The sequence below is a fragment of the Asterias rubens genome, chromosome 11 (genome assembly GCF_902459465.1).
Source record: "Asterias rubens chromosome 11, eAstRub1.3, whole genome shotgun sequence".
NCBI classification, from domain to species: domain Eukaryota; kingdom Metazoa; phylum Echinodermata; class Asteroidea; order Forcipulatida; family Asteriidae; genus Asterias; species Asterias rubens.
Window position 1 is genome coordinate 13514716 of NC_047072.1, and position 22968 is coordinate 13537683.

Sequence of the window (22968 nt, forward strand, 5' to 3'; positions counted from 1 at the left end):
ATGACACTTCAGACAGAAATATTTCAAGGGATGTTTTCAACTATTAACATCATTAGAACCTGTAGGTTCTTTTTATGTAAATCTGTGATCTTCACGATTTTTTGTTCTTACTGATTCTGTAATGTTCCTTTAAATCCCCTACCATTATACCTCCTCTCAGATTAGTCTATAGATCTTTCTATTATTGATAAACAAAGTGCACCAGTAGACCTTATGCACATGACGTCATTTTGGTAGGGCGCCCTCACGTAGAGGTCAAAATGAGGTTGTTCACTGGCCAATCCTGTGCGCCGCGCGTACAAATCTGTGCGTTTCAATTGTGTGTCACCGTTTTCCACTGGATGACGTCAATGCATAAGGTCTGTTGGCATGGCCAGCGGAATAATAGCAAAACAATCAATCTTGTTAAAAATAATTGTCACCAAATTGAACATTTTCTGTAATGATTCATGGGCTGAAATATATGTTATGATTTTTTCCAATAAAATTCAAATAATTTTGAATATTTGTGTAACATTTCTACAAACTATAGCTATCTGTTTTTGATTTGCATTTATGGCTTTCCATGGTTTTTCAACCTTGTTCGGCAAACACTGTGGCTGTGAAGTTGGGCTGAAAAGATCTATAGCTTAAAAAATTTGTGAAAGCCTCTACCATTTACGTGTACATTTACTATGTACTCAATAAAATTGCCTGACTATTGTCAAAGGGCCAAATTCTACACCTGTTATCATGTTGAACATTATATAATAGTTGTTTAATTTGCATCGGGGATAAAGAATATTAATTTTGGTTTTTACCCATACACCGATGTATGTAAGCACTGTATACTCAGTACTTTCCCGAGTCCTGTGAAAAAAATATCACAGGCATGTTACTCGGGTGGGATTCGAACCCACAGCCCTTGCAATTCTAGAGCAGTGTCTTACCAACTAGACTTCCGAGATTGCCCGGTAGCTAGAGGCATTTTGAACCCTATTTTTTGGCAGCAGGTACCGCAACGATATATAATAGATGTTAAATTTGCATCGGGAGAAAGAATATTAATTTTGGTGTTGAACATAATTCATGCAATGGGAGACTTTCTGGGCAATAGAGGGCAGCAGACTTATCGGGTAAATCCTATCTTCTCAGAATTATGCGCATGTTCAGAACTACGTAAACAATGGAAATTTACCCGGTATGTCTGCTGCCACCTAGCGTTGGAAAGTCTCCTATTGGTCTGTTACATGTACATGCATTAAGACATTCATAATCTCTTTTTGAACATTGATGATTTTTTTTTCCCATGTAGGTAATTAAACTGCGCAAAATGGGAGTGACTTACATTGATGATGTCATAACCAATGGGTACACAACAGCTGGGTTAACAGTTAGCATTGATACACCCAATGTGGTAAGGAACACACTATAACCTCATAGTATGGAAATATTGACTGCATATGGGGGGCACAGTTAAAATTATAGGCCCAAGGTGATGTCAAAACTATGACTATGCCCGAAGCGAAGCTGAGGGCAAAGCCATGGTTTTGAAATCACCGAGGGCCTATAATTTTAACTGTTTCCCGATTATTAAGCAGTCAATATTTCTTTTATATACCGAATAAAGATTCTTCTAATCAACAACACTCTGACTATACGGTGAAAGGTCGTCTGTGCGAAGAAAGGTCGCGCTGTGACACGGAACGCTAGTCTAACATTATACATATCATAGTCGCGTTATTTTCAGAGCGGGCATAGTCACCGGGCATAGTCACTATGACGTCAAATTGATAGAAAAAGGGGGGCATAGCTATTTCCATGACTCCATTTGTAACCAATCAGATTAGAGGATTCTATACATGATCTATGTACACTAAACTATACTATACTATACAAAAAAAGTTTTGCATGGGCCAAACTTCATGGCTCTGGGCCCAATTTCATAGAGCTGCTAAGCACAACAATTTGCTTAGCATGAAATTTGTGCCTTGATTTAAACAGGATTACCAAGCAAATTTCCATGTGACTTTCAGAATAAGAAAACAAAGTCTACAGATTAGTTAAATTGTTAAGTAAATATCTACATTTGTATAGGATTAAAACAAACAAAAAGTTTTGCCTTTAAGGTCGAACTATCCTACATTTAAAAAAAATATGTATGTATTTTAAATTTTGTGTAAATGTTTAATGGACGGAAATTTGAATTGGCGATAAAGAATATTAATTTTTGTTTTACCCATACACCGATGTGTGTTAGCACTGTATACTCAGTACTTTCCCGAGTCCTGTGAACAAATATCACAGGCATGTTACTTGGGTGGGATTCGATTGGAAATTCGCATCGGGATAAAGATTATTAATTTTGGTTTTACCCATATACACCAATGTATTTAAAGCCATTTAACACTTTCGGTTAACAGTTTTGTCCAAAACCCACACTTCGTGTATCCCAACTTATATATATAAAATAACAAACCTGTGAAAATTTAGGCTCAATCGGTCATCGGAGTCAGGAGCAAATAACGGGAAAACCCACCCTTGTTTCCGCAGGTTTCGCCGTGTCATGGCATGTGTTTGAAATAAATTTTGAAATAAATCTCGATATCGAGAATTGATATTGTTTTAATGTTTTCTCAAAAAGTAAAGCATTTCATGGAATAATATTTCAAGAGAAGTCTTTCACCATTACCTTCTGTAAACCCTGTAAGTTATTTGTTAATCTGTGAACTTTAAATTTTTGTTCTGTTCCGAAAGTGTCCAATGGCTTTATAAAGCACTGTATATTTAGTTGGGATTCGATGGAATTTTGCATCGGGGATAAAGACTATGAATTTGTTGTTGTGTTCAGGTGGTTACAACGGATTCCGGTATTGTGATACGTTGGGATGGTAGGTATCTTGTTGAGGTTGATGTAACTGGAGACTACTTTAACCACGTGGAAGGTCTCTGTGGAAACTACAATAGCGACCAGGAAGATGAGTTCACCACTCGTATGGGAATGCTGGTAAGGAAACCATTCATTCAATAATTATTATCATAAAAACTTTCTTGATTAGGAGTAATGGGGAGAAGTTGATAGTATACAAATTGTGAGAAACGGCTCCCTCTGAAGTTATGTAGTCTTCGAGAAAGAAGTAATTTTGTCAGGAATTTGATTTCGAGACCTCAGATTTAGAATTTTGAGATCTCGAAATCAAACATCTACTGCATAAACAATATTTCTATTTATACCCTTATTGGGATCATACATGTACCCTGTATTTATAGATGATGTGACCCATGTTTACATTCAAACCGCCCATTATTATTATAATTATCATCAATTGGTTTGTTCGTTTGTATTGCATTTCTAGGTCGATGACCCACAGAAGTTTGGAAGGTCGTGGAATGTCGAAGACACCAATGTTGTAGCGGGTGTAGAACCATGTGTTGATTGTGTTGATTGTGTTCTACCTGAACCTTGCGCTGATGCAACAGTCAAAGGGAAAGCCCAAGAAGTATGCAGTCAGCTCATTGATGCATCAGGTAAAGTGTTGTCTGGGTCTTATTACAACCGGCTTAGGCCATGTCCGAATTAGCGGCTATGGCTATGGCTAGGATTCTGCATCATCATACGTTGAAGTATCTGACGTCCTTAGCAATACTATTAGAAACAGAGGTAGCCCCCCTGTTTTTCTTTGCTTTTTATAAAACTTTTGTCAGTGTTCACAGGCATGCAACTCTTCCGCGTTTCCGCGGAATTTCTGCGAGAAAAAAAAATGATAAGCGCTAAAAAAATAAAAAAACATAGCCTAATACATGTATATGCCTGGCATTAACAATGTACAACTACAACAATGTAAAATGAGCCTAGTACATGCTAACAATGCACCTTAGAGCGTAATAAACCTCAACATTTTCTAGGGTACCATTGTGGGTCTCATGTCCCGTGGCGTTTCGGCTGCCTCGCTCCGCACTTGGCGTTGTGCCTTTGAAAATTTCCCTCTTTTTTTTTCAACGGGCAGTTGCATGCCTGTGTTCACAGTCCATATCCAAGTGTATTTTTGATGGTGGTGAGAAAGTGTAGGGTTGCTTTAAAGGGAAGGTACACGTTTGGTAATTACTCAAAACAAATATTAACTTAAAAACTGACTTGGTAACGAGCATTGGAGAGCTGTTGGAAAGTATACAACATTGTGGAAAACGACTCCCTCTGAAGTAACATTGTTTTTGAGAAAGAGGTACTTTCTCACTAAAATAATAAAAGACTTCTAGCTAGAAGTCTTTGATTCCTATCTGAAACACACAAATTCGTCTAACAAGGGTGTCTTTTGTTTCGACATTTTCTCGTAACTTCGATGACCGATTGAGCCCCAATTTTTACAGGCTTGTTATTTTATGCATATGTTTGGATACACCAAGTGAGAAGACTGGTCTTTGACAATTACCAAACGTGTACCTTCCCTTTAATGCAATCTTTTCAAAGTTTTGGTAAAGATCCACAACGTCCAAACCTCGATGTTGAGATTTGAAAAAGTCCTAGGCAGTTATAAACATCTTGAAAAATATTGCATTATGAAATACTTGGGAATGTTTGTATAAATTCACTTATTCAAAACTGACTTGATTTTTGTTTTGCCTGTTCTTGCAGGACCCTTCCAGGAATGCCACGGCACTGTGGACCCCGCAACAGCTTACAAAAACTGCATGACAGATATGTGCACTATGCCTGAAGGTCTGGCTTACTGTGAAGACTATCAGTTTTATGCTGAGGAGTGTCTTGATAAACAAATCACAATTAGCTGGAGGCGGGCTGACTTCTGCTGTGAGTATAAAGCCTGCCCTCTTGTGACCATAAACATTAAGGGGTGTGATTTCTTTGTTTTTAATCGGAAATCCGTTTTTTTTAAGACTCGACCCCCCTAAAATACAAACAATAACATTAAAATAATATACAAATTACAAAATAATACAAAATTACAAAAGACATACTATTGACTCAAAAATGCCTGCTTGAACAGATGTGTTTTAAGTTGTTTTTTAAATTGTGTTAAAGAAACAGATGTTTTAACTAGTGCAGGCAATTCGTCCATAGACGTGGGGCAGCATGTGAGAAAGATCGGTCTCCCCATGAATGATTGGATTTGTGCTCAATAAGGATGCTAGCATTGTAAGACCGGAGTTAGAATAGAAACGCCTTAGAAAAATCGCGCAGTAAGCACAAAATGACAAGTGTCGCGACCAGGGTTCAAATCCACACTCTGCTACTGACAATACACAAGCTTTGGCCTGCCATGACGTGCCACACAGCTATGGGAAATTATTGAGAAATAAATGATCAATTTTGTTTTTCTTTAGTTGTTGATTGCCTGGTCATGAACATGGTGTATAGCCCAAAGAGCCCCGCGTGCCCATCTAACTGTGCCAACCCAACTGCCGCTCTCACATGTAACTTGGCCGACAGGGAAAATTGTGTGTGTCCAACTGGTCAGCTAAAAGAAGGAAAAGATTGTGTCGCAATAGAGAAATGCGGGTGTCTACATGAAGCTTCTGGAGAATATTACAGGGTAAGTAAATAGCGGTATTGGATAATAATAATAAGCAATCCCTCAATGTCTAGAAAGATACTCTCCACAGAGTAAATTATTTAGGGTTGAGGTAGCTGGTGCCTAAGGTGACTCCGTCGATGACTCAAAAGTCTGATCCGTGAGCCACATACTCTCAGGCAGATGTCACAGGTTGTAGTTATAGGGAGGGTTGGACCATGGAGATGTCTTTCACGTTCCCTCTCCTTTCGTTGCTGACGCTTAGCTGTTGCCTGAGCTAGCCTCTGTGGAACAGTTGCCTCCATATTGCTCGATCTGCTGTTGGGTTCTCCCGGGGTTGGATATATAATAGATGTTAAAAAGAATATTATTGTTTTATATTTTTGTTTACCCATACACCGATGTGTGTAAGCACTGACTACTCAGTGCTCTCCAAAGCCCTTTGAGGCATACTACTCGGGTGGGATTCGAACCCACGACCCTTGCAATTCTAGAGCAGTGTCGTACCAGCTAGACTACCAAGGTTTCCCCCGTGATTAGAGCTGTTTTGGAATAGTAATAGGTCAAGTTTCACGCAAGGATGAATGGTTAAAGGACCACTGGACACTATTGGTAATGAGTAATGGAGACTACACCCAGAGATGTTTTCTACTTCGAGATGGTTGCCGATGGTGCTTTTTTAATGGACCCTTCCCATGAAATATGCTAATCACATTCACGCATGCGTACAGACCCTGTTGGTTGGCAAACGCCATAGAGTTGTGCACTAAGCAGACGCGCAATTGCGTCTGCGCCACGCATCCATTAGCCGTGTACAAAACAGCGCGATGTTCCCTCATTTTGCCAACCAAAACGTTAGTGCGCACGCGCTGTGTGCAATTAACATATTTCATGGGAAGGGTCTATTACAACCACAGAGATCTTACCACGATGCTACCACGCTACCACCTGGCTACGCTTATTTTGAACATGTTCAAAATAAGCGTGGGGAGAGAACGCAGCTCCCCGACAGTACCACTCAGACCAAACTACGCCCTTGGAGATTCTCCAACGTTTGGCCCACGATTGGACACGCTCTCGTCCACTTTCTTCCATCATAGTAAAAGCGGTGTTGATGTGTGAACAGGGGTATAACGCACATATTATGTGTAAAAAAAACCCAAGTAACATTGAGTGTTATTGTTGCTTTTTTAACAGCAAGGAGAAAGTGTCATCACCAAAGACTGCCTAACTATCTGCTCTTGTAATGGATACAACAACCTAGACTGCAAAACATACAGTTGTGCTGCAAATGAGTTCTGTGGAGCTAAGGAAGGGGAGACATTATGCATGTGCGAAGATGGGTTCTTCAGAGATCCAGCTTCCAAAAAGTGCTTAGGTTTGTACTTAAAGTTAAAGTCTGGGCCCAATTTCATAGTGCTACTTAAAGAAGATATTTTGCTTAACAATTTTCTGCCAAGCAAAAAGAAGCAAGACACCAGTCATAAATGGTACATGTGACATGGTACTTTGGCCGGTAACCTTATTCCGGTAAGCATACTTATTTTGTGCTTAGTGACTTTTTGTACTTTAAGCGGCTCTATGAAATATGGCCGTGACCTGTTGAGCTCTGACTACCATGGAAGCTATGTGCCTAGCCCATTGTAGGACTCTTTTCCTCTGCTTTACATAAATACTGAGCCCTGGGGTGGATTTCACAAAAAATAAAGCCTGATTCATACTTCATGCAAATGTGATGCGAACTTGGCGTAGATTTGACGTCACAACCTTCCTTTCGTAGCAACATTTACAAGTGAGTTGAGTAGAGTTGAATTGCGAATTATTCCTTGCGAGTTTGTGATGTCAACATTCGCTTCGCCTTCGCATTTGCTGGAAGTATGAACCGGGCTTTAAGACGTATCTTATCTCGAGTTAGGACGAGTTACTCTTCCTAACTTAGGACTTGCCATATATCTCCTAGGACTAGTCCTAACTCTTTGTGAAACCGACCCCTAAACCCAATTTCATAGAGCTATAAAGGCACTGGACACTAATGGCAATTACCCAAAATAAATGATAGCAAACAAATATACTTTGGTAATGAGCAATGGAGAGCTGTTCATAGTACAACTGTGAGAACAGCTCCCTCTGAAGTATCAGTAATTTCTCACTCAACTAATAAAAGCTTCAGGCATGCTGAAGCGTTTTATTTGGCATCTCAAAGCAAACAAGTTTGTGCAACAAGGGTGTTTTTTCTTTCATTATTCTCTTGCAACTTTGATGACCAGTTGAGTCAAAATTTTCACAGAATTGTTATTTTTTGCATATGTTGATACACCAAGTGAGAATTCTGGTCTGTTGAACAATTACCAAAGGTGTCCAATGTCTTTAAGCAGAACATTTTGCAAGTCACAGTACCATGGTTTTTGTACGTTTTCTTTCCCAACAGAAATTCCTTTCCCGCAGACTCTTGTCATACCTCAACATCAACAAGCAATGATTGAATGTCAAGACGAGAGATTCATCAACATTCTTGATGCACACTTTGGCAACCCAAAACAAGCTGAAATATGCTTAGAAGTTAGCGGCGATCAGAGCTGCAATGCGGAGAGCAGCATATCTAGGATGAAGGCTTTATGCCAGAACAAACACAGCTGCATACCTCAAGCCCTCATCAAACAATTTGGTGATCCTTGCTTTGAGGATTTCAAATATCTCCATGTGGAATTCTCCTGTGTGTACGAGATCGTAGAAGAGCCGAGCATTGTAACCAGCATCAGAGCCTGCTTGGGTCAGTCGGTCAGTCTTCTCTGCGATGTCGGCCAAGAAATATTCATCGAAGAGTTCTTCTTTGGTCGCTTAGCCAATGATGGGTACTGCCTTAAAGACGGGGAAGCCCTACCCGCTGAAGACCAAATTTCAGCCACAGCTCTTGAATTAGTAAGAGATCTTTGTCATACAAAACAAAGTTGCCTAGTACAAGCTGACACAGGTACGTTCGGGAATCCTTGGGCCGAGGGAGATGAGTACATGGAGATCACATACAAGTGTAGTCCACAAAAACAGTAGATTGCATTGCTACCATATGGATAGGTAAGACACACTTCTTGAACTTTCTCATACAAATACAGAAACCCATCTCCGTTTCATTCTCTATGTGCTCCCCTTGCCAGGCATGCAACTTTTCAGCCGATGAGCTGATTTCCTCTTTTTCTTTTCAAAACGTGCCATAGAAAACTGAAAAACACTGTATAAAAGTTCAGTCTCGAAAACAAGCATCTGAAAGCATACAACTTCGTGTGACAAGGGTGTTTTTTCTTTCATTATTATCTCGCAACTTCGACGACCAATTGAGCTCAAACTTTCACAGGTTTGTTAATTTTTTAAATAATAAATAAATAATTATAAAATGTTTTTGTTCTTCTTTTCAGCTGGCCTGCTCTACCTTGAGAAATGAAACAAAAGTCAGGTAATGCCCAGCACTAAACGTTAAAAACAGAATATGGGAATTGGTAATGGGAGTCTCTTGTGGGATTTTTAAGGGTATCATCTTGATTAAAGTTTAAGCAAATAATCATATAAACTATCATCATCATATTCAAAAACAACAACAGAATCTTTAGAAAGATTAAACCAACCAAAATTGCAAATGGGGTATATTTTTGGCTTCATTCTACCAACTTTTGTGGAGTTATATTTAAATTTGTTAATTTACTCAAAAATATGTTAAGAATGTTAAGCCTTTCAACCTCTAACTTCAGATGAGATTATTTAAATTATTGTAGAAAGTTACAAGGAAAAAAAAAATGGCTAAAAATGTGAGCCGCCTACCATATAGGAATGGTGCTGGGTGGCTGTAAACAACAAAGTGTGATAGTTTTAAAACTTGCAGCAGTGGAACCCAAATGGCCAGGTATGGTGTCATTATTTATTTGGTTAAATTCAATAAAGGATTTCCGGAAATTTCCTTAAATTTATTTCAATAAGTACAGTAGTAAAAAATTATCAAAGCAGCTGTAGCTTGTAAGATTGTTCAGAGGAAAAAGTTTCAGATTTAATATCTTAATGATTGTAAGAGTTTTTGGTGGTATGAACTTAATTAGCGCAGATAATTCTGGATCTGCTTTCTTGGTTTTTCTGGAACTTAAATAAACCTCCAGGGCAAACAAAAACTACTTCCTTCATTGGTTTGAAGAATAGTTTACAGGCCATGCTTAATGTTTCCATAACAGTATTCATGAATGGGAGGTTACCAGGGAATTAACTGAGTTACCAGGGAAATACAATAATCTTGGAAATATGCTCAAGCCCAGAAAATGGAAAATTACCTAGTTTGTCTGATGCTGCCTGGTAATACAAAATCTCAAATTATATGTTCTTGAGAGCACCATTTAAGAATTCACTCCACCCATGGGTGGAACTTGCTACTTGCACGAATCCGCCATGTGCGTGTGAGTGCGTGTAGACCGTCGCAAGATAGTCACAAGTCAAGAAGTAACAGTAAGTCAAGTTGGCCTTGGTGGTTTAAAGTCAGTCACTTTACTTTGTTTAAATTATGAGATTTAACTTAGTTATTTTTGTTTTGGGTTAAAATAGAAAGGTTTTATTGATATTCATAAGTAAATGTTTCAGTAAACTGATACAGATAGGCTTTCCAACGCTTTTTTTGTTGCATAAACAACGTTCCATTAAAATATTGCTGAGAGTAAATAAGACGACAAAAGAGAAGTTTGGATTTAGTTGAATAAACCTTTCTCTGTAGTAACTTGTGTCTAATATAAACAAAGTTATTCTCTTAGGTTGGGAATTATTTGCATCTTTAAAAGCTAACAATAAAGCACGATTGCACAGAACACTTCGCTTGAATCAGGTTTTTTTATAAACACTGTATTTTATTTATTAAAGCCATTGGACCCTTTCGGTAAACAGTGTTGTCCAAGGCCCACACTTTGTGTACAACTTCTATATCAAATAACAAACCTGTGAAAATTTAGGCTCAATCGGTCAGCAGAGTCGGGAGAAAACAACGGAAAAACCCACCCTTGTTTCCGCGCGTTTCGCCGTGCCATGACATGTGTTTAAAATATATCCGTAATTCTCGTTAACGAGAATTTATATTGTTTTGCTGTTTTCTCAAAAAGTAAAGCATTTCATGGAATAATATTTCAAGAGAAGTCTTTCACCATTGCCTTCTGTAAACCCTGTAAGTTATTTGTAAATCTGTGAACTGTTTTTTTTTTTCTGAACCGAAAGGGTCCAATGGCTTTAATTGCTTTCTCTTACTTCAGAATTTCTCAGTCACAGAATTTATCACTCAAAATTAACGTTATCCTATAGACCATGTGAACTTTGTTTACTGTATTCCTTGAGTATTCTGGCAGGCAAGATACTACACTGGTCATATGGGAAAGTTGGTGACATTTTGTGTCATAATTTCCACATAGATGTGCCCCCTATCATCATATCAAACGTTGATAAAAATTGGACAGTGAAATCTCCGTAAAATAAAATATTTTATGTTTCCTTCCATTAGGCTGTGTACAAATCATGCCAGCAGGAAGTCCAGGCTCTGTGGCTCTTTTGTAATCATGTGATGTCACAGATCACATCGTCTATAGAACAAATCAGGAATTTAAAACGTTTATGGTAAACCTATGTTAAAACAATAACTATGACAAACACACATTTTCATATAGAAAGACTGCATTGTTCAGGGCACATTTTAAAACTTTTACGTTTACATCAATTTAATCTACAAAAGTATGAACACTTGGGACCATCATTAGTGAACTGCAAATCAAAACATATTCACAATTTATTGTTAAACCAATTTTTTTATGAGAGGTAGGAATGGCTATTACCATTTGTTTGTATTTTTTTTAATTCATTCATTGTTAATTCCTTCAAAGATATTAGGCACCAGACAATATAGACAACATATAAACAAACAAACTTGCAGTCATTAAAACATTTTTTAAATCCTGAGTTATTCCTTGAGAAGGACCACTTGACGGCCCGCCTGATGAAAACATCCGGTTGTCCAGCCATGGCCAGTGCATAAGTACTAAATCTCCTGTAGTGGGATGTTTTGATGGTCACTGTTTCGGTTGAATTGGCCATTGGTTAATCACTGGCCAATGACAAAAACAGTTGATGGTAACGGCCGCCAAATTGTACTCCTGAGTCCTATTTACTGGAAGCTATCCATAAATCTTTGTTGAGGATCTTGGATCTTGGGTGTTCGGACCAAACCAAACTGAATAGCCACTCGCATGACTAAGTTTATCATCGAGTAGATAACTTGATCAGACCTGTGCCGATAAAGAAACAAAACAAATTAAGTAATTATTCACAGATGAATCTTGAAGGATATTATTAAGGTTCCGGTTGGGGATGCTTTGAGATTGGGCAACCTTAACCCTGGAATTAGATGAACACCCACGGAGGCCATGGATCAGGCTGGAAAATCAGGTTGAGACCGAAAACACAATCCACAAGCAATGCTCAGGGTCGCAATGGTGAGAGGCAAGGAAGAAACTACTGTGCCAACCTTGGCTTGATCTTAAAAAGCAATCAAATTCATCTGTCAATTTTCAGTATAGACCTTATGCACATGACATCATTTCAGTAGGGCGCCCTCACCTAGAGGTCAAAAGGAGGTTGGTCATTGGCCAATCCTGTGCGCCACGCGTACAAATCTGTGCGTGTTGATTGTTTCGTCACCGTTTTACCTCTAAGATGGCGGCTGGATGACAACAATGGTCTATTACCATAGTGGTTTGTATTGTGACATCACAACTTTACTTAGCAACTACAATTGATTGGCAGTTAAGATCAATCTTAGCTCTTTAAGAAATGAGCAAAGCTGTAAGATTCATGTTAAGATGAGTTGTCAGTAGACATTTGTATTGTGACATCATACTTTACTTAGCAGCAACAGTTGATCTGCAGTTAAGATCAATCTTAGCTCTTTGTGAAATCGACCCCTGATTGGTTATTGATCACCCTATCCCTACATGTATGTTCCCAACCCACCTTCCTATCCCCACCACCCACCCTCCTATCCCCACCACCCACCCTCCTATCCCCACCACCCACCCTCCTATCCCCACCACCCACCCTCCTATCCCCACCACCCACCCTCCTATCCCCACCACCCACCCTCCTATCCCCACCACCCACTTCAAAATGTCACTGTGGTCAAATAGTTAGACTACAGGACTTGCAATCACAAGGTTGTGGGTTCAAATCCCCCAGCTAAACGCTGATTTCACAAAGACTAGAATAAATATTGTCGTCTAGTCATTGGATCACAATTTCTTGATTTGCGTAATTCATAATCATAGATGTTAAACCATTGTTTGTATGAGAGAGATTGGCTGTTGCCAGCTTGGTGTATATATCCCCTTGTGGGAGTTTGCCGAGTTCCCTTGATGGGAAGATCATTCAAACAAACATACACACATGGTCGTAACTCACCTGAGAGTAAAATCATACAGAAAGCGATGCCATGATGCATAAATCTTCTCTGTAAAAGTTCTATCTTGAGATTCGATAAACATTGCTCCAGCAGCACTGTCAAAACAAAACAAATTCCATATTTGTTATTTTCAATTTGATGTGATAGTCAATCACAAGAGATGTTCGGGACACCACTTTAACAAATACAAGTACTAACCTTGGAATTTGAAATCCTTTTCTGGTACAAAAAAAATGTTTTGTCAATGAAACTCATTTTGGACGTTTTTTCATTATGTTTACCGACTTGAATTAGCCTATTAGTAGTGAACGGATGAGTAAATTTTCCGAATGCTTCAATCTTTAGTGTGGGTCAAGTGAACATTATTCATCAGGCCCCGATTCCATGGCTCTGCTTACCGCCGAATTCGGCGCTAATAATCAACCATTTTCCACTTATGGCAAGCGCCGAATTTCTGCGCTAGCTCTGTAAGCTCAGAATGCCTAGTAACATGGAGTACGCTTGCGCACAAGCCTAAGTTCCCTGCTTACCCTTGAAGTACGCTTGAGGTAAGCACAGAATTCCCTGTTCCCGTAAGCGCTGATTCTTTGCTTACGGTAAGCAGAGCCATGAAATTGGGCCCAATTCAGACAAAATTGTGCCCCCAAACAAAGTAAGTAACCCTAATATAATCTCCTTTCGGAACGCGCCGGCCCCCAGTAGGTCCAGCATGTCAATCTTTTCCTGTAGCTGCTTGAAGGGTTTAAGGAGTGGTAAGAAGACATTTGTGGTTCTATCTTTCAAAAGGATAAGACTGACAAACCTTCGACCCATTGTAACGAGGTAGTTTACAGGTTGGCCAAGCTCACGATCAATGGAACGAACAGTGTTCATGTTTCTGAAATTAAAAAAAAATGAATAAAAAAAACATTTGTAAAGGGGAGAGGGAACAAAACCTTATTTGAAAAGCACAGCTGAATAACTAGTTAAAACTAACTATTTATAATAATAATACTTGCTTTTAGCATAGTTTACATGTACGTATTTCACTTGATGAAATTTGGGTTTTCCAATTTCACCTCGTGCTTATATAATCTGCAACACTGCACTATTGCATGCATCCAATATTTGAATACTATATCATAATTATAGCTCACAAATCTACTGTGTAGTATTTCTTGAATTCTTGCCTTTAATTTGTTCAGTGACTATCCTTTCCATTCAGCCAGCAGTTAGCTTTGCATTTCACTGGTTCGTCAGCTTTTTCACTAGCCCATATTTCATATGAAACAACAAGACTTTTTACACTAAACTAACCAGCCAGATAATAATGAATGAATTTTGACTGGTCCCGTTATTAAACAGGCATTTGGCAAGTACACAACTGTTCAAGACACTGGACACTATTGGTAATTGTCAAAGACCAGTCTTCTCACTTGGTGTATCTCAACACATGCATAAAATAACAAACCTGTGAAAATTTGAGCTCAATTGGTCGTCGAAGTTGCGAAATAATAGAGAACGAAAAAACACCCGTGTCACACAAAGTTGTGTCCTTTTAGATGGTTGATTTCGAGACCTCAAATTCTAAATCTGAGGTCTCAAAATCAAAATCGTGGAAAATTACTTCTTTCTCAAAAAGCTATATGTCTATTCAGAGGGAGCCGGAACCCACAATGTTTTATACTATTAACCTCTCCCCGTTACTCGTCACCAAGTAAGGTTTTATGCTGATAATTATTTTGAGTAATTACTAATTGTGTCCACTGCCTTTAAAGATAGAATGGTGACTAATTATTACACACCTGAATATTAAATACAGTGATTTTGGCAGTGACAGAACAAATTCGTTAAGCCTTTCCTTCATCAAATCTGCATGCTTTGCGTCCATATTATTGTGAAACTGTTCGGCCATCTTGCGTAGTTTTTCCGGTGGCATGATGAAGGTCATGTGGAGACCACGCCGCGCCTTCATGTTTATCGGCCGCTGAGTGACCATCATACCAAACAACAAGTACTCTACATGAAGATAAAGGTCAAAATTAATGTCAGAGGTCAAAGTTCAGTTAATTAAGCACTGCGCTCAAAATGATACCTTTTAAAAAAAAACTAACCCATTACCGCGCATCCTATCTTAGAAAGTATTTTGGGCGATTCAAAATTGTGAAAAATCTGAATACACACCCAAAAAAAATCAGATTCGGAATGAAATTGACAGCTCTTCTTAAATAATTTCAAATTAAATTTTTCATTTGAATGGATAAGGGTTTAAACTTAAAAAGATATTTTTGTTCTCTTTTTTAATTGTTTCAATTGTTTTAAGATGGGTCCCATTTCCCCTCATTAAAGGGATATATAGAATCAGAAACTTTATAAGCAACCCCTCTATTTCAGTGGAGTCCATCAAGACATGCACACACTATGCTTGGTGTGGTTTCATGCTTGAGCAGTTTCTGGTATACGGCCACACAGTGCAGACATAAACCTACATGTAAGCCAGTTTTGTACAGCATGCTTGCCATGTAATGGTGCACTCACACATGCACCATACTACATGTACTAGTAGATCCAGCTGCATACAAACATGTAGAGAAAGAACCAGCTATCTTACCCACCACAAGTTCCCAAAACTGTAAGTTCTTTTCCATACTACTTATTGTGATAAAATAACAAATTATATTACTGTTTTTCAATGTTGTAAACAAATGAAAATATTTGAGTTTTAAAAAAATGAGTTAAATTTTCATTGTGGTAACTGGATGTCTGAAACATCCAACACAATTTCTGCAATATCTAAATTATGGTTTCGGGTCCAGGCATTGCACGCAGGATAAAATTATCATTACAATGGATAACTTTCCGTACGGCGCCACCACTTTTTCACTCATTTTGACAAAAAGGGATATCTCATTGAGGCAAATTAGATACTATAGTATTTCATATCGAATGAAAAAGTGGTGGCGCTATACAGAAATTTTTCCATTATAATTAGTATTATTTAAAAATTCTGGTAATGAAAGAAAAATTACCTCAAAAACTTAACAACTGTAGACTAGAGTGCCTGCAATGAACCAGACCACTTAAACCCCACTCTTCCTTGACAAGTGTTTTGGGTTCTATTCGTATAGTAAACACGACCTACGGCTTTATGTCCCAAACTAAAGACAATGCCATACAGTATCTTGCTCAAGGACACAAACATCGTGTTCGGCCAGGCCGGGATTCAAACCCAGACTCTGTGAACTACAAAACCTGAGTGCGGTGCACTCTGCTCGACCACTTTGCTCGACCACTTTGCTCCTCACTATTATTTCATACCTGTGACTCCCATATCAGCTGCACTTTGTTTCATTGTCGGTTCATCTTTCAGGATAATTGAACGCCAGAATTTCCCCAATGCTAACCGCACACTGAATAAAAAGAGAACAACCTCAAATGTGTTCAAATGTGTTTAATCTTAGTTGTGCCATTTTGGGAGTCTCCTTGACAAACTGTTCTTATCCTGCCACCACTTTTTCCACACATTTTTACAAAAAATAATATCTCAATAAAGGTAAAATGGATTTTATTTAATTCCATGATATATGAAAAAGTGGTCGCAGGTATGGAAACTATTACGTCTCCTTGTGAGATCGTGCGCATTTAAGACAACACATTTGTATAACATCTTTACAAGCAATTTGACTCCCAAAATGGCAGAGCATATGTAGTAAGTAATAACATTTGATGTCAGTCCGAGGAATCACCCATTGGATGGCAACTCCGCACCCATCTACCATTTCCACTATTCCTTTGTGTATATTTTGATTCCCAAAAGTGTCAATAAAGGTCATCACTTAAACCCACACTCTGCTGATCAGAAACATCAGCGCTTGAGCCCGAAGCACCTCTCGACCACAACATGCCATAAAACCGTGGTCCCTGCGCTAGTATTACTATCTCTAGTCATCAGGAATGCATAAATCACCAGCCATCGATTTCACAACGATCTAGGACTCGTCTTATCTCGAGTTGGGACGAGTAACTCGTCCTAACTTAGGATTAATCTTAAGGTCTGCATGCTACAGTGCAGGGTTGCGACTCGTCCTAAGTCCTAAGATTACGTTAGGAAGAGTTTGGTGAAATCGCCGGCTGACAACCTTCTCAACTCTCTCGTCAATATTTAACCTCACACAACAACTATAGCACTAAACATTTAACTCACTCTGATGGTAACTCTTCATACAAGCCGTGATCTAGAAGCACTAGTTCTGCCAACCCATCTTTCCCCTTCCGAACAAAAACTGCAATAAAATTGTATGTATTCATGTAAATTGGTCCCGATATGTATGAACAATAGATCCCTTGCATATGCTGTCACAAGCCTAAATGGCACCCTCACAGAGGTCAAAGGAAGACAGGTTTATACATTTATTCCAATATTGGCAACACTAAACAAATGTATCAAACGGCCATCCAATGGCTGAGAGTTGTGCGCCGCGCCAGCACGCTTCGATTGTTTGACCCAGCAATGGCGGACAATGCAAGGGCACTAGTGTTACATATATGGCCTGACATTTCAACTCTAGCAAAGTCTTTCTCAAGAGCACTAGGTTGGAAACCAGTAAATTTGACTTTGTGATGCACTTTTAACTTGCTATTTATTCCTTCCTACGAAGTGCACTAAAAAGGTATACAAGACTTTCCTGAAATAACAGTCTAGCATTATTGGGCTTTTCCTTGAAAGAAATAACAACACTTTTACAGACAAAAACTTAGCCTACTGTTTCCTGGGTGTGGATCAGCGTGCACAAATCCTGTGCGGAAGATCTGTTCAGCAAAGGCCTCGATTAATTTCTGGTCAATCTGCAGAAAGTAAAGAGAATTGTAAAATCAAGGATCGTTAATATGTCACATCAGTATTATATAGAGCGTTTAATACAAAATGTGACTTAAATGAAGTCACGCTTCTCTTGGGTTTGCACACAAAGCTAATGGTTCTTGCATAGAATTGATTCCATTTTTTTTCAAGAGCATTGAGATATGACCATTTTCTCAAAATCATTGATAAAACCTTACTACAATGACACAATAGACCTTACTTTTCAGGCACTCCTGGGATTCAAACTCTCGACCAACACTTTCTAATTTCTGTGAAGAAATGTCGCCGTAAGTTACTTGGTGGGAATTAAACCCGCATCCTCGCCCCACCCCAACTCAATTCTAAAGCACATGACCAATATACCACTGAACATGCCCGGTGTGAATCTTGTACACATGGTGTACAAATTGGAAAAAATATCTAGCATATTTAGATCAAGTAATAAACCACAAGGGAATATTTCGTGCATATACTTACATCTGCAGGTTTGAGACCCATCTCTTTCATTTTATCCACCTCAGTAACCTTGCATCCTTCGATAAACTCCATTGTGAGAACTCTCTGTTGTAGGAAAGTCATGATAAAACAATTTTCCTTAGTAAGAGGGTCGGAGCCCAAAGCATTAAACTTAGTAGAAGGAGAATGGTAGGATGATCTGATTTTGTGCTTTAAGGCCGAGTCACACTGCAGCGATAACGAAAACGATAATGAAAACGATAAAGATCACGACGCAAAGATAACGCATTCTATTGGTTGAATGAGCGTGTGCGTATTCTGCGTGAGCAATTCAGCCAATAGAGTGCGTTCCCTTTGCGTCGTGATCGTGATTGTTTGTTTTCGCTGCTGTGTGACTCGGCCTTAAATGTAAGAGCAAGAGAAATATCAAAGTCAGTTTTGTGATGTACTCGTTTTCCAAATTGATAAGGTTCCTCATGTAAATGGGGAAACGATTACAAGTCTCTAACCTCACATTGAAATCGCCATTGCATGTGACATTACCCCTTCAGTGCAAATGTTATCAACATCTATTTCAAAATTTTACCTTGCTTGTATGATCCCACTTGACTTTTGGAACATAGATGTACTTGAGATGCTGAAGATTTGTAGCACAGCGCTCAGAGTTCCGACCCTCATTCTCAAAGTCTAGTTCCTTGGCCAGAGGTTTTTTCATATCCTGTTTTTAGAGTTAGAAGTAAGGATGTTTACAAGACTTGAGATTTCGCATGGTGGGGATTGATTCACCTCTCTTGTTATCGATTTTTATTTTTGTATAAACAGCGTTTTTTTTTTTTTTTAAACTTCATTTGAGATTGTCTTTGACAATTACCAAACGTGTCCAGTGTCTTTAAGCAAGATTACTGCTTGTTCCAAGAGGGTTTGCCCCATTGTGTGGTATGGCTGCAGATTGTGCTACATCACCTTGTAAACCTTCATAAGGTGCTGTACAAATTTGACTCATAATTCATAACTTTGCATACCTGTAGTAAAAAATAATGAGCAAATATCCGCACCAAGAACGCCCATCTTTGGCGGAGAGCGGGGCTTTATAACTGTTCAGCATTAACATTATTTGAGGCATTGCATGATGAGGTATCAATATACTTTTGGTTTGAGATAACACCATGTGTGTATCTACTTGCTGAATAGACCATACACTACCCAGCAAGTCGATACACACATGGTCTTACCGCAGACCAAATATATATTATCATCATTACTAAGCATGATTTATTGGATTTTATTTGTACAAGAACATGGGGGTTTGTTTCTCACTTTAAGGATGGTGTTGTAGTTTATCGTATCTGGAAACACCCAGTGGATAAGGTTGAGCATGATCTCTAATGTCATCATGTCACCACTGTATTGGTCGCGCAAGTTGATATACTGCACCTAAAACAACAAAAAACGTCAAATGTTCATAGTGCGTACCATTTTAATCTTAATGTTTTTAAATATTTCTGGTTATCAAACCGAGGATGCTTCATAAGTGAACCTAATCACTGTAGCTCGCAAGCCTGAGAAAACCTGTAAGCAAGGGTGCTTGCTATGTGAACCAGAAACAACAGGGCTAAACCCTACTCTTCCACAATAAGTGTTCTCAGTTTGTTTCTTTGCAATTCCAATCCTGGTACACGGGACCAAGTACAACCCACGTTAACAGCCATTTCTTAGCGTTGTTAACTGGGCTACTGGGCTACTTCTTTAGCCTTACTGGGCTACTGGGCTACTGGGCTACTGGGATAAAAGGGTACAAGGAGTGGGGTAAACATCATACATTGACAGCTACTTTCTTAGCCTTACTGGGCTACTGGGCTACTGGGCTACTGGGAGAAAAGGGTATACTGAGTGGGGTAAACATCATACATTGACAGCTACTTCTTTAGCCTTACTGGGCAACTGGGCTACTGGGATAAAAGGGTATAAAGAGTGGGGTAAACATCATACATTGACAGCTACTTCTTTAGCCTTACTGGGCAACTGGGCTACTGGGAGAAAAGGGTATACTGAGTGGGGTAAACATCATACATTGACAGCTACTTCTTAAGCCTTACTGGGCTACTGGGATAAAAGGGTATACAGAGTGTGGTAAACATCATGCATTGACAGCTACTTCTTTAGCCTTACTGCGCTACTGGGCTACTGGGATAAAAGGGTATAAGGAGTGGGGGTGAACATCGTACATTGACAGCTACTTCTTCAGCCTTACTGGGCTACTGGGCTACTGGGATAAAAGGGTATAAAGAGTGGGGTAAACATCATACATTGACAGCTACTTCTTTAGCCTTACTGGGCAACTGGGCTACTGGGATAAAAGGGTATAAAGAGTGTGGCAAACATACATTGACAGCTACTTCTTTAGCCTTACTGGGCTACTGGGCTACTGGGATAAAAGGGTATAAAGAGTGGGGTAAACATCATACATTGACAGCATTTGTTTTAGCCTTACTGGATTGTGGGAGAACAGGGTATACAGCGTTTGGTACACATACCTTGACAGCTACTTGTTGGTTATCATGTGTAACTGCACGATGAACTTGGGCTAGACTTGCTGCAGCTATTGGCTGTGGGTCAAACTCCTTAAACATCTCATCTGGTTTGCAGTTGAAGTCTTCTTGAAATAACTGATCAAGCTTCAAAAAAAAGAAAAATCATTTAGGTTTTAATATGAGATGGACTGTTGTTATTTCATGCATATGTTGAGATACACCAAGTGAGAAGACTGGTCTTTGACAATAACCAGTAGTGTCCAGTGTCTTTAAAAATGTGAGATTTGTATAACAATTATTGTTATAATCACATTCACGATTTCAAACGTAATGTGCTGCTAAACCTCCCGAGTATTGTTTGGATGAACCCCTCAGTGCTAATATAAGCAGCTTGGGATTGTGTGCTCCCAAGAGAGTTAAGAAGTACAAGGAATTGTGGTCTAAAAAGTATGCACAATGAACAGGAATAATAATGTTGAAAAGGGCCTTAATCTTCCATATGCCCCACCGCATTCCCTATGCTCTTCCTCAGAAAACCTCTTGGCCGAACATCGCACGGTCTCTAGAGCTGGTTCTTGTGCTTTTTCTGCTGCTGCTCCAAATCTATGGAACTCATTACCATCACATCTTCGCCATGCAACTTCACATAAACAACTCAAGAAACTACTAAAGACTCACTTATACAGAAATAGCCGACTGGTTTATTTCACTTTTCATTGGAACATCTTGAGTTTGGACTACTTTGTTGCATCTTCTGTAGGCGCTTTGTAACCTTGGGGAAAAGGCGCCTCATATAAATGCTGATATGTATGTTTATCTTCAAGTACGCGCTAATCCTCCAATCAGATTCGCAGAATGGAGTGGTGATAAAAACCTATATCACTACCATGCGTCTTGTGTGTTCTATGTCACGCACCAAGTTTGCTTGAAGATAAATACGTTATCACACGCGCGCTCGTGGAATACGGAAAATATAGCGCGTCTGCGTCCCATATCCAACTCGGCCTTCGGCCTCGTTGGATATGGGACGCAGAAGCGCTATATTTTTCCGTATTCCACTCGCGCTTGTGTGATAACTTATGTATGTATGATCTAGCTACTAGGATTGCGCTATATTAGAACCAATATTGTTACAATACCTCTTTGTATTCTCTTGTCAGTGCTTTATCGTGCAATACAGACAGCTTCAGTAGAATCTCCTTGGGTAGGACATAGTTTGCAGTGACCAGGACCTGCCCAAGCTTGATGTACATTCCCCTGTTAGTCAGACAACCTTGGAGGATTCGATCCCCGGTGCGTTCATTGCAGGCAGTGAATGCCGTTCGGTACTCATCTGATCCTTCATCAAGGTTCCAAAGATTCCATTTGTAGTCCAGAGTGATGACGGAACCAATATAAAACGTTCTACACACACAAAAAAGACAATTGGATTTCATTTCATTTATTAATTTCGCAGGTAAAAATGCAAAGTACAAAAAATAAGAGCGACAAAGAAAACATATACATACACATAGGAGAAGGAAAAAAAACAATTTTTTTAAATTATATCATGTAGAAAGCATTCCTCTAACAAGGTTTTGTCATCGACTCTGTTGCATCATGACTTATAGCTGTCAGGGGTAAATGGGTACCTGTGAGGGTAGAGTTGGTTCTTGTGATTGATTAGCTTAGTCAATACATATTTGGCGGCACAGGCTGTATACTCCCCAAGGAGCTGAGATGGTTTTAAGGAATGATTTCAGGCCCAGTGACCAGGGGTAATCATGTTGATGCGCCATGAGCGTCACTGCATGACGGACCTGAGTGCTGTATAAAAAGCCACTATTATTTTATTACTATTTTTTTAATATTGTATAATTGTGTAATTTTAGTTTTGATATAAATATACTCTGCTGCAGAACACTGGGTAAAAGTCTCGAGCCAATATGTTTCATCAGGCCAATATGTTTCATCAGGCCAATATGTTTCATCAGGCCAATATGTTTCATCAGGCCAATATGTTTCATCAGGCCAATATGTTTCATCAGGCCAATATGTTTCATCAGGCCAATATGTTTCATCAGGCCAATATGTTTCATCAGGCCAATATGTTTCATCAAGCCAATATGTTTCATCAGGCCAATATGTTTCATCAGGCCAGTATTTGTATCCATTTTCAATGGCATTTAAAGACAG

General features: G+C 39.1%; 2 protein-coding genes across 2 annotated transcripts in view; one reads left to right on the forward strand and one right to left on the reverse strand.

Annotated features, from left to right (window-relative positions):
* The window catches only part of LOC117296974, an 81252-nt gene extending 70900 nt beyond the window's left edge, over positions 1-10352 (forward strand). The window contains exons 60-67 of the mRNA XM_033780076.1: positions 1295-1396; positions 2831-2986; positions 3336-3507; positions 4613-4786; positions 5320-5528; positions 6705-6885; positions 7936-8579; positions 8918-10352. Coding sequence (XP_033635967.1) covers positions 1295-1396; positions 2831-2986; positions 3336-3507; positions 4613-4786; positions 5320-5528; positions 6705-6885; positions 7936-8555 — 1614 coding nt within the window. The 3' untranslated portion in view covers positions 8556-8579; positions 8918-10352. The remainder of the gene's footprint in view (positions 1-1294; positions 1397-2830; positions 2987-3335; positions 3508-4612; positions 4787-5319; positions 5529-6704; positions 6886-7935; positions 8580-8917) is intronic.
* Positions 10353-10695: 343 nt separating this feature from the next.
* Positions 10696-22197, reverse strand: LOC117296975 (uncharacterized aarF domain-containing protein kinase 5-like; the record flags this gene model as incomplete). The annotated part of the gene is given in 12 exon segments (XM_033780078.1): positions 10696-11797; positions 12966-13061; positions 13769-13843; positions 14751-14964; positions 16264-16355; positions 17150-17228; positions 17709-17790; positions 18284-18367; positions 18849-18980; positions 19580-19696; positions 20797-20937; positions 21933-22197. Coding segments are annotated over 12 exon segments (1498 nt in total), but the record flags the coding sequence as incomplete, so codon positions are not given.
* Between the last annotated feature and the right edge of the window lie 771 nt (positions 22198-22968).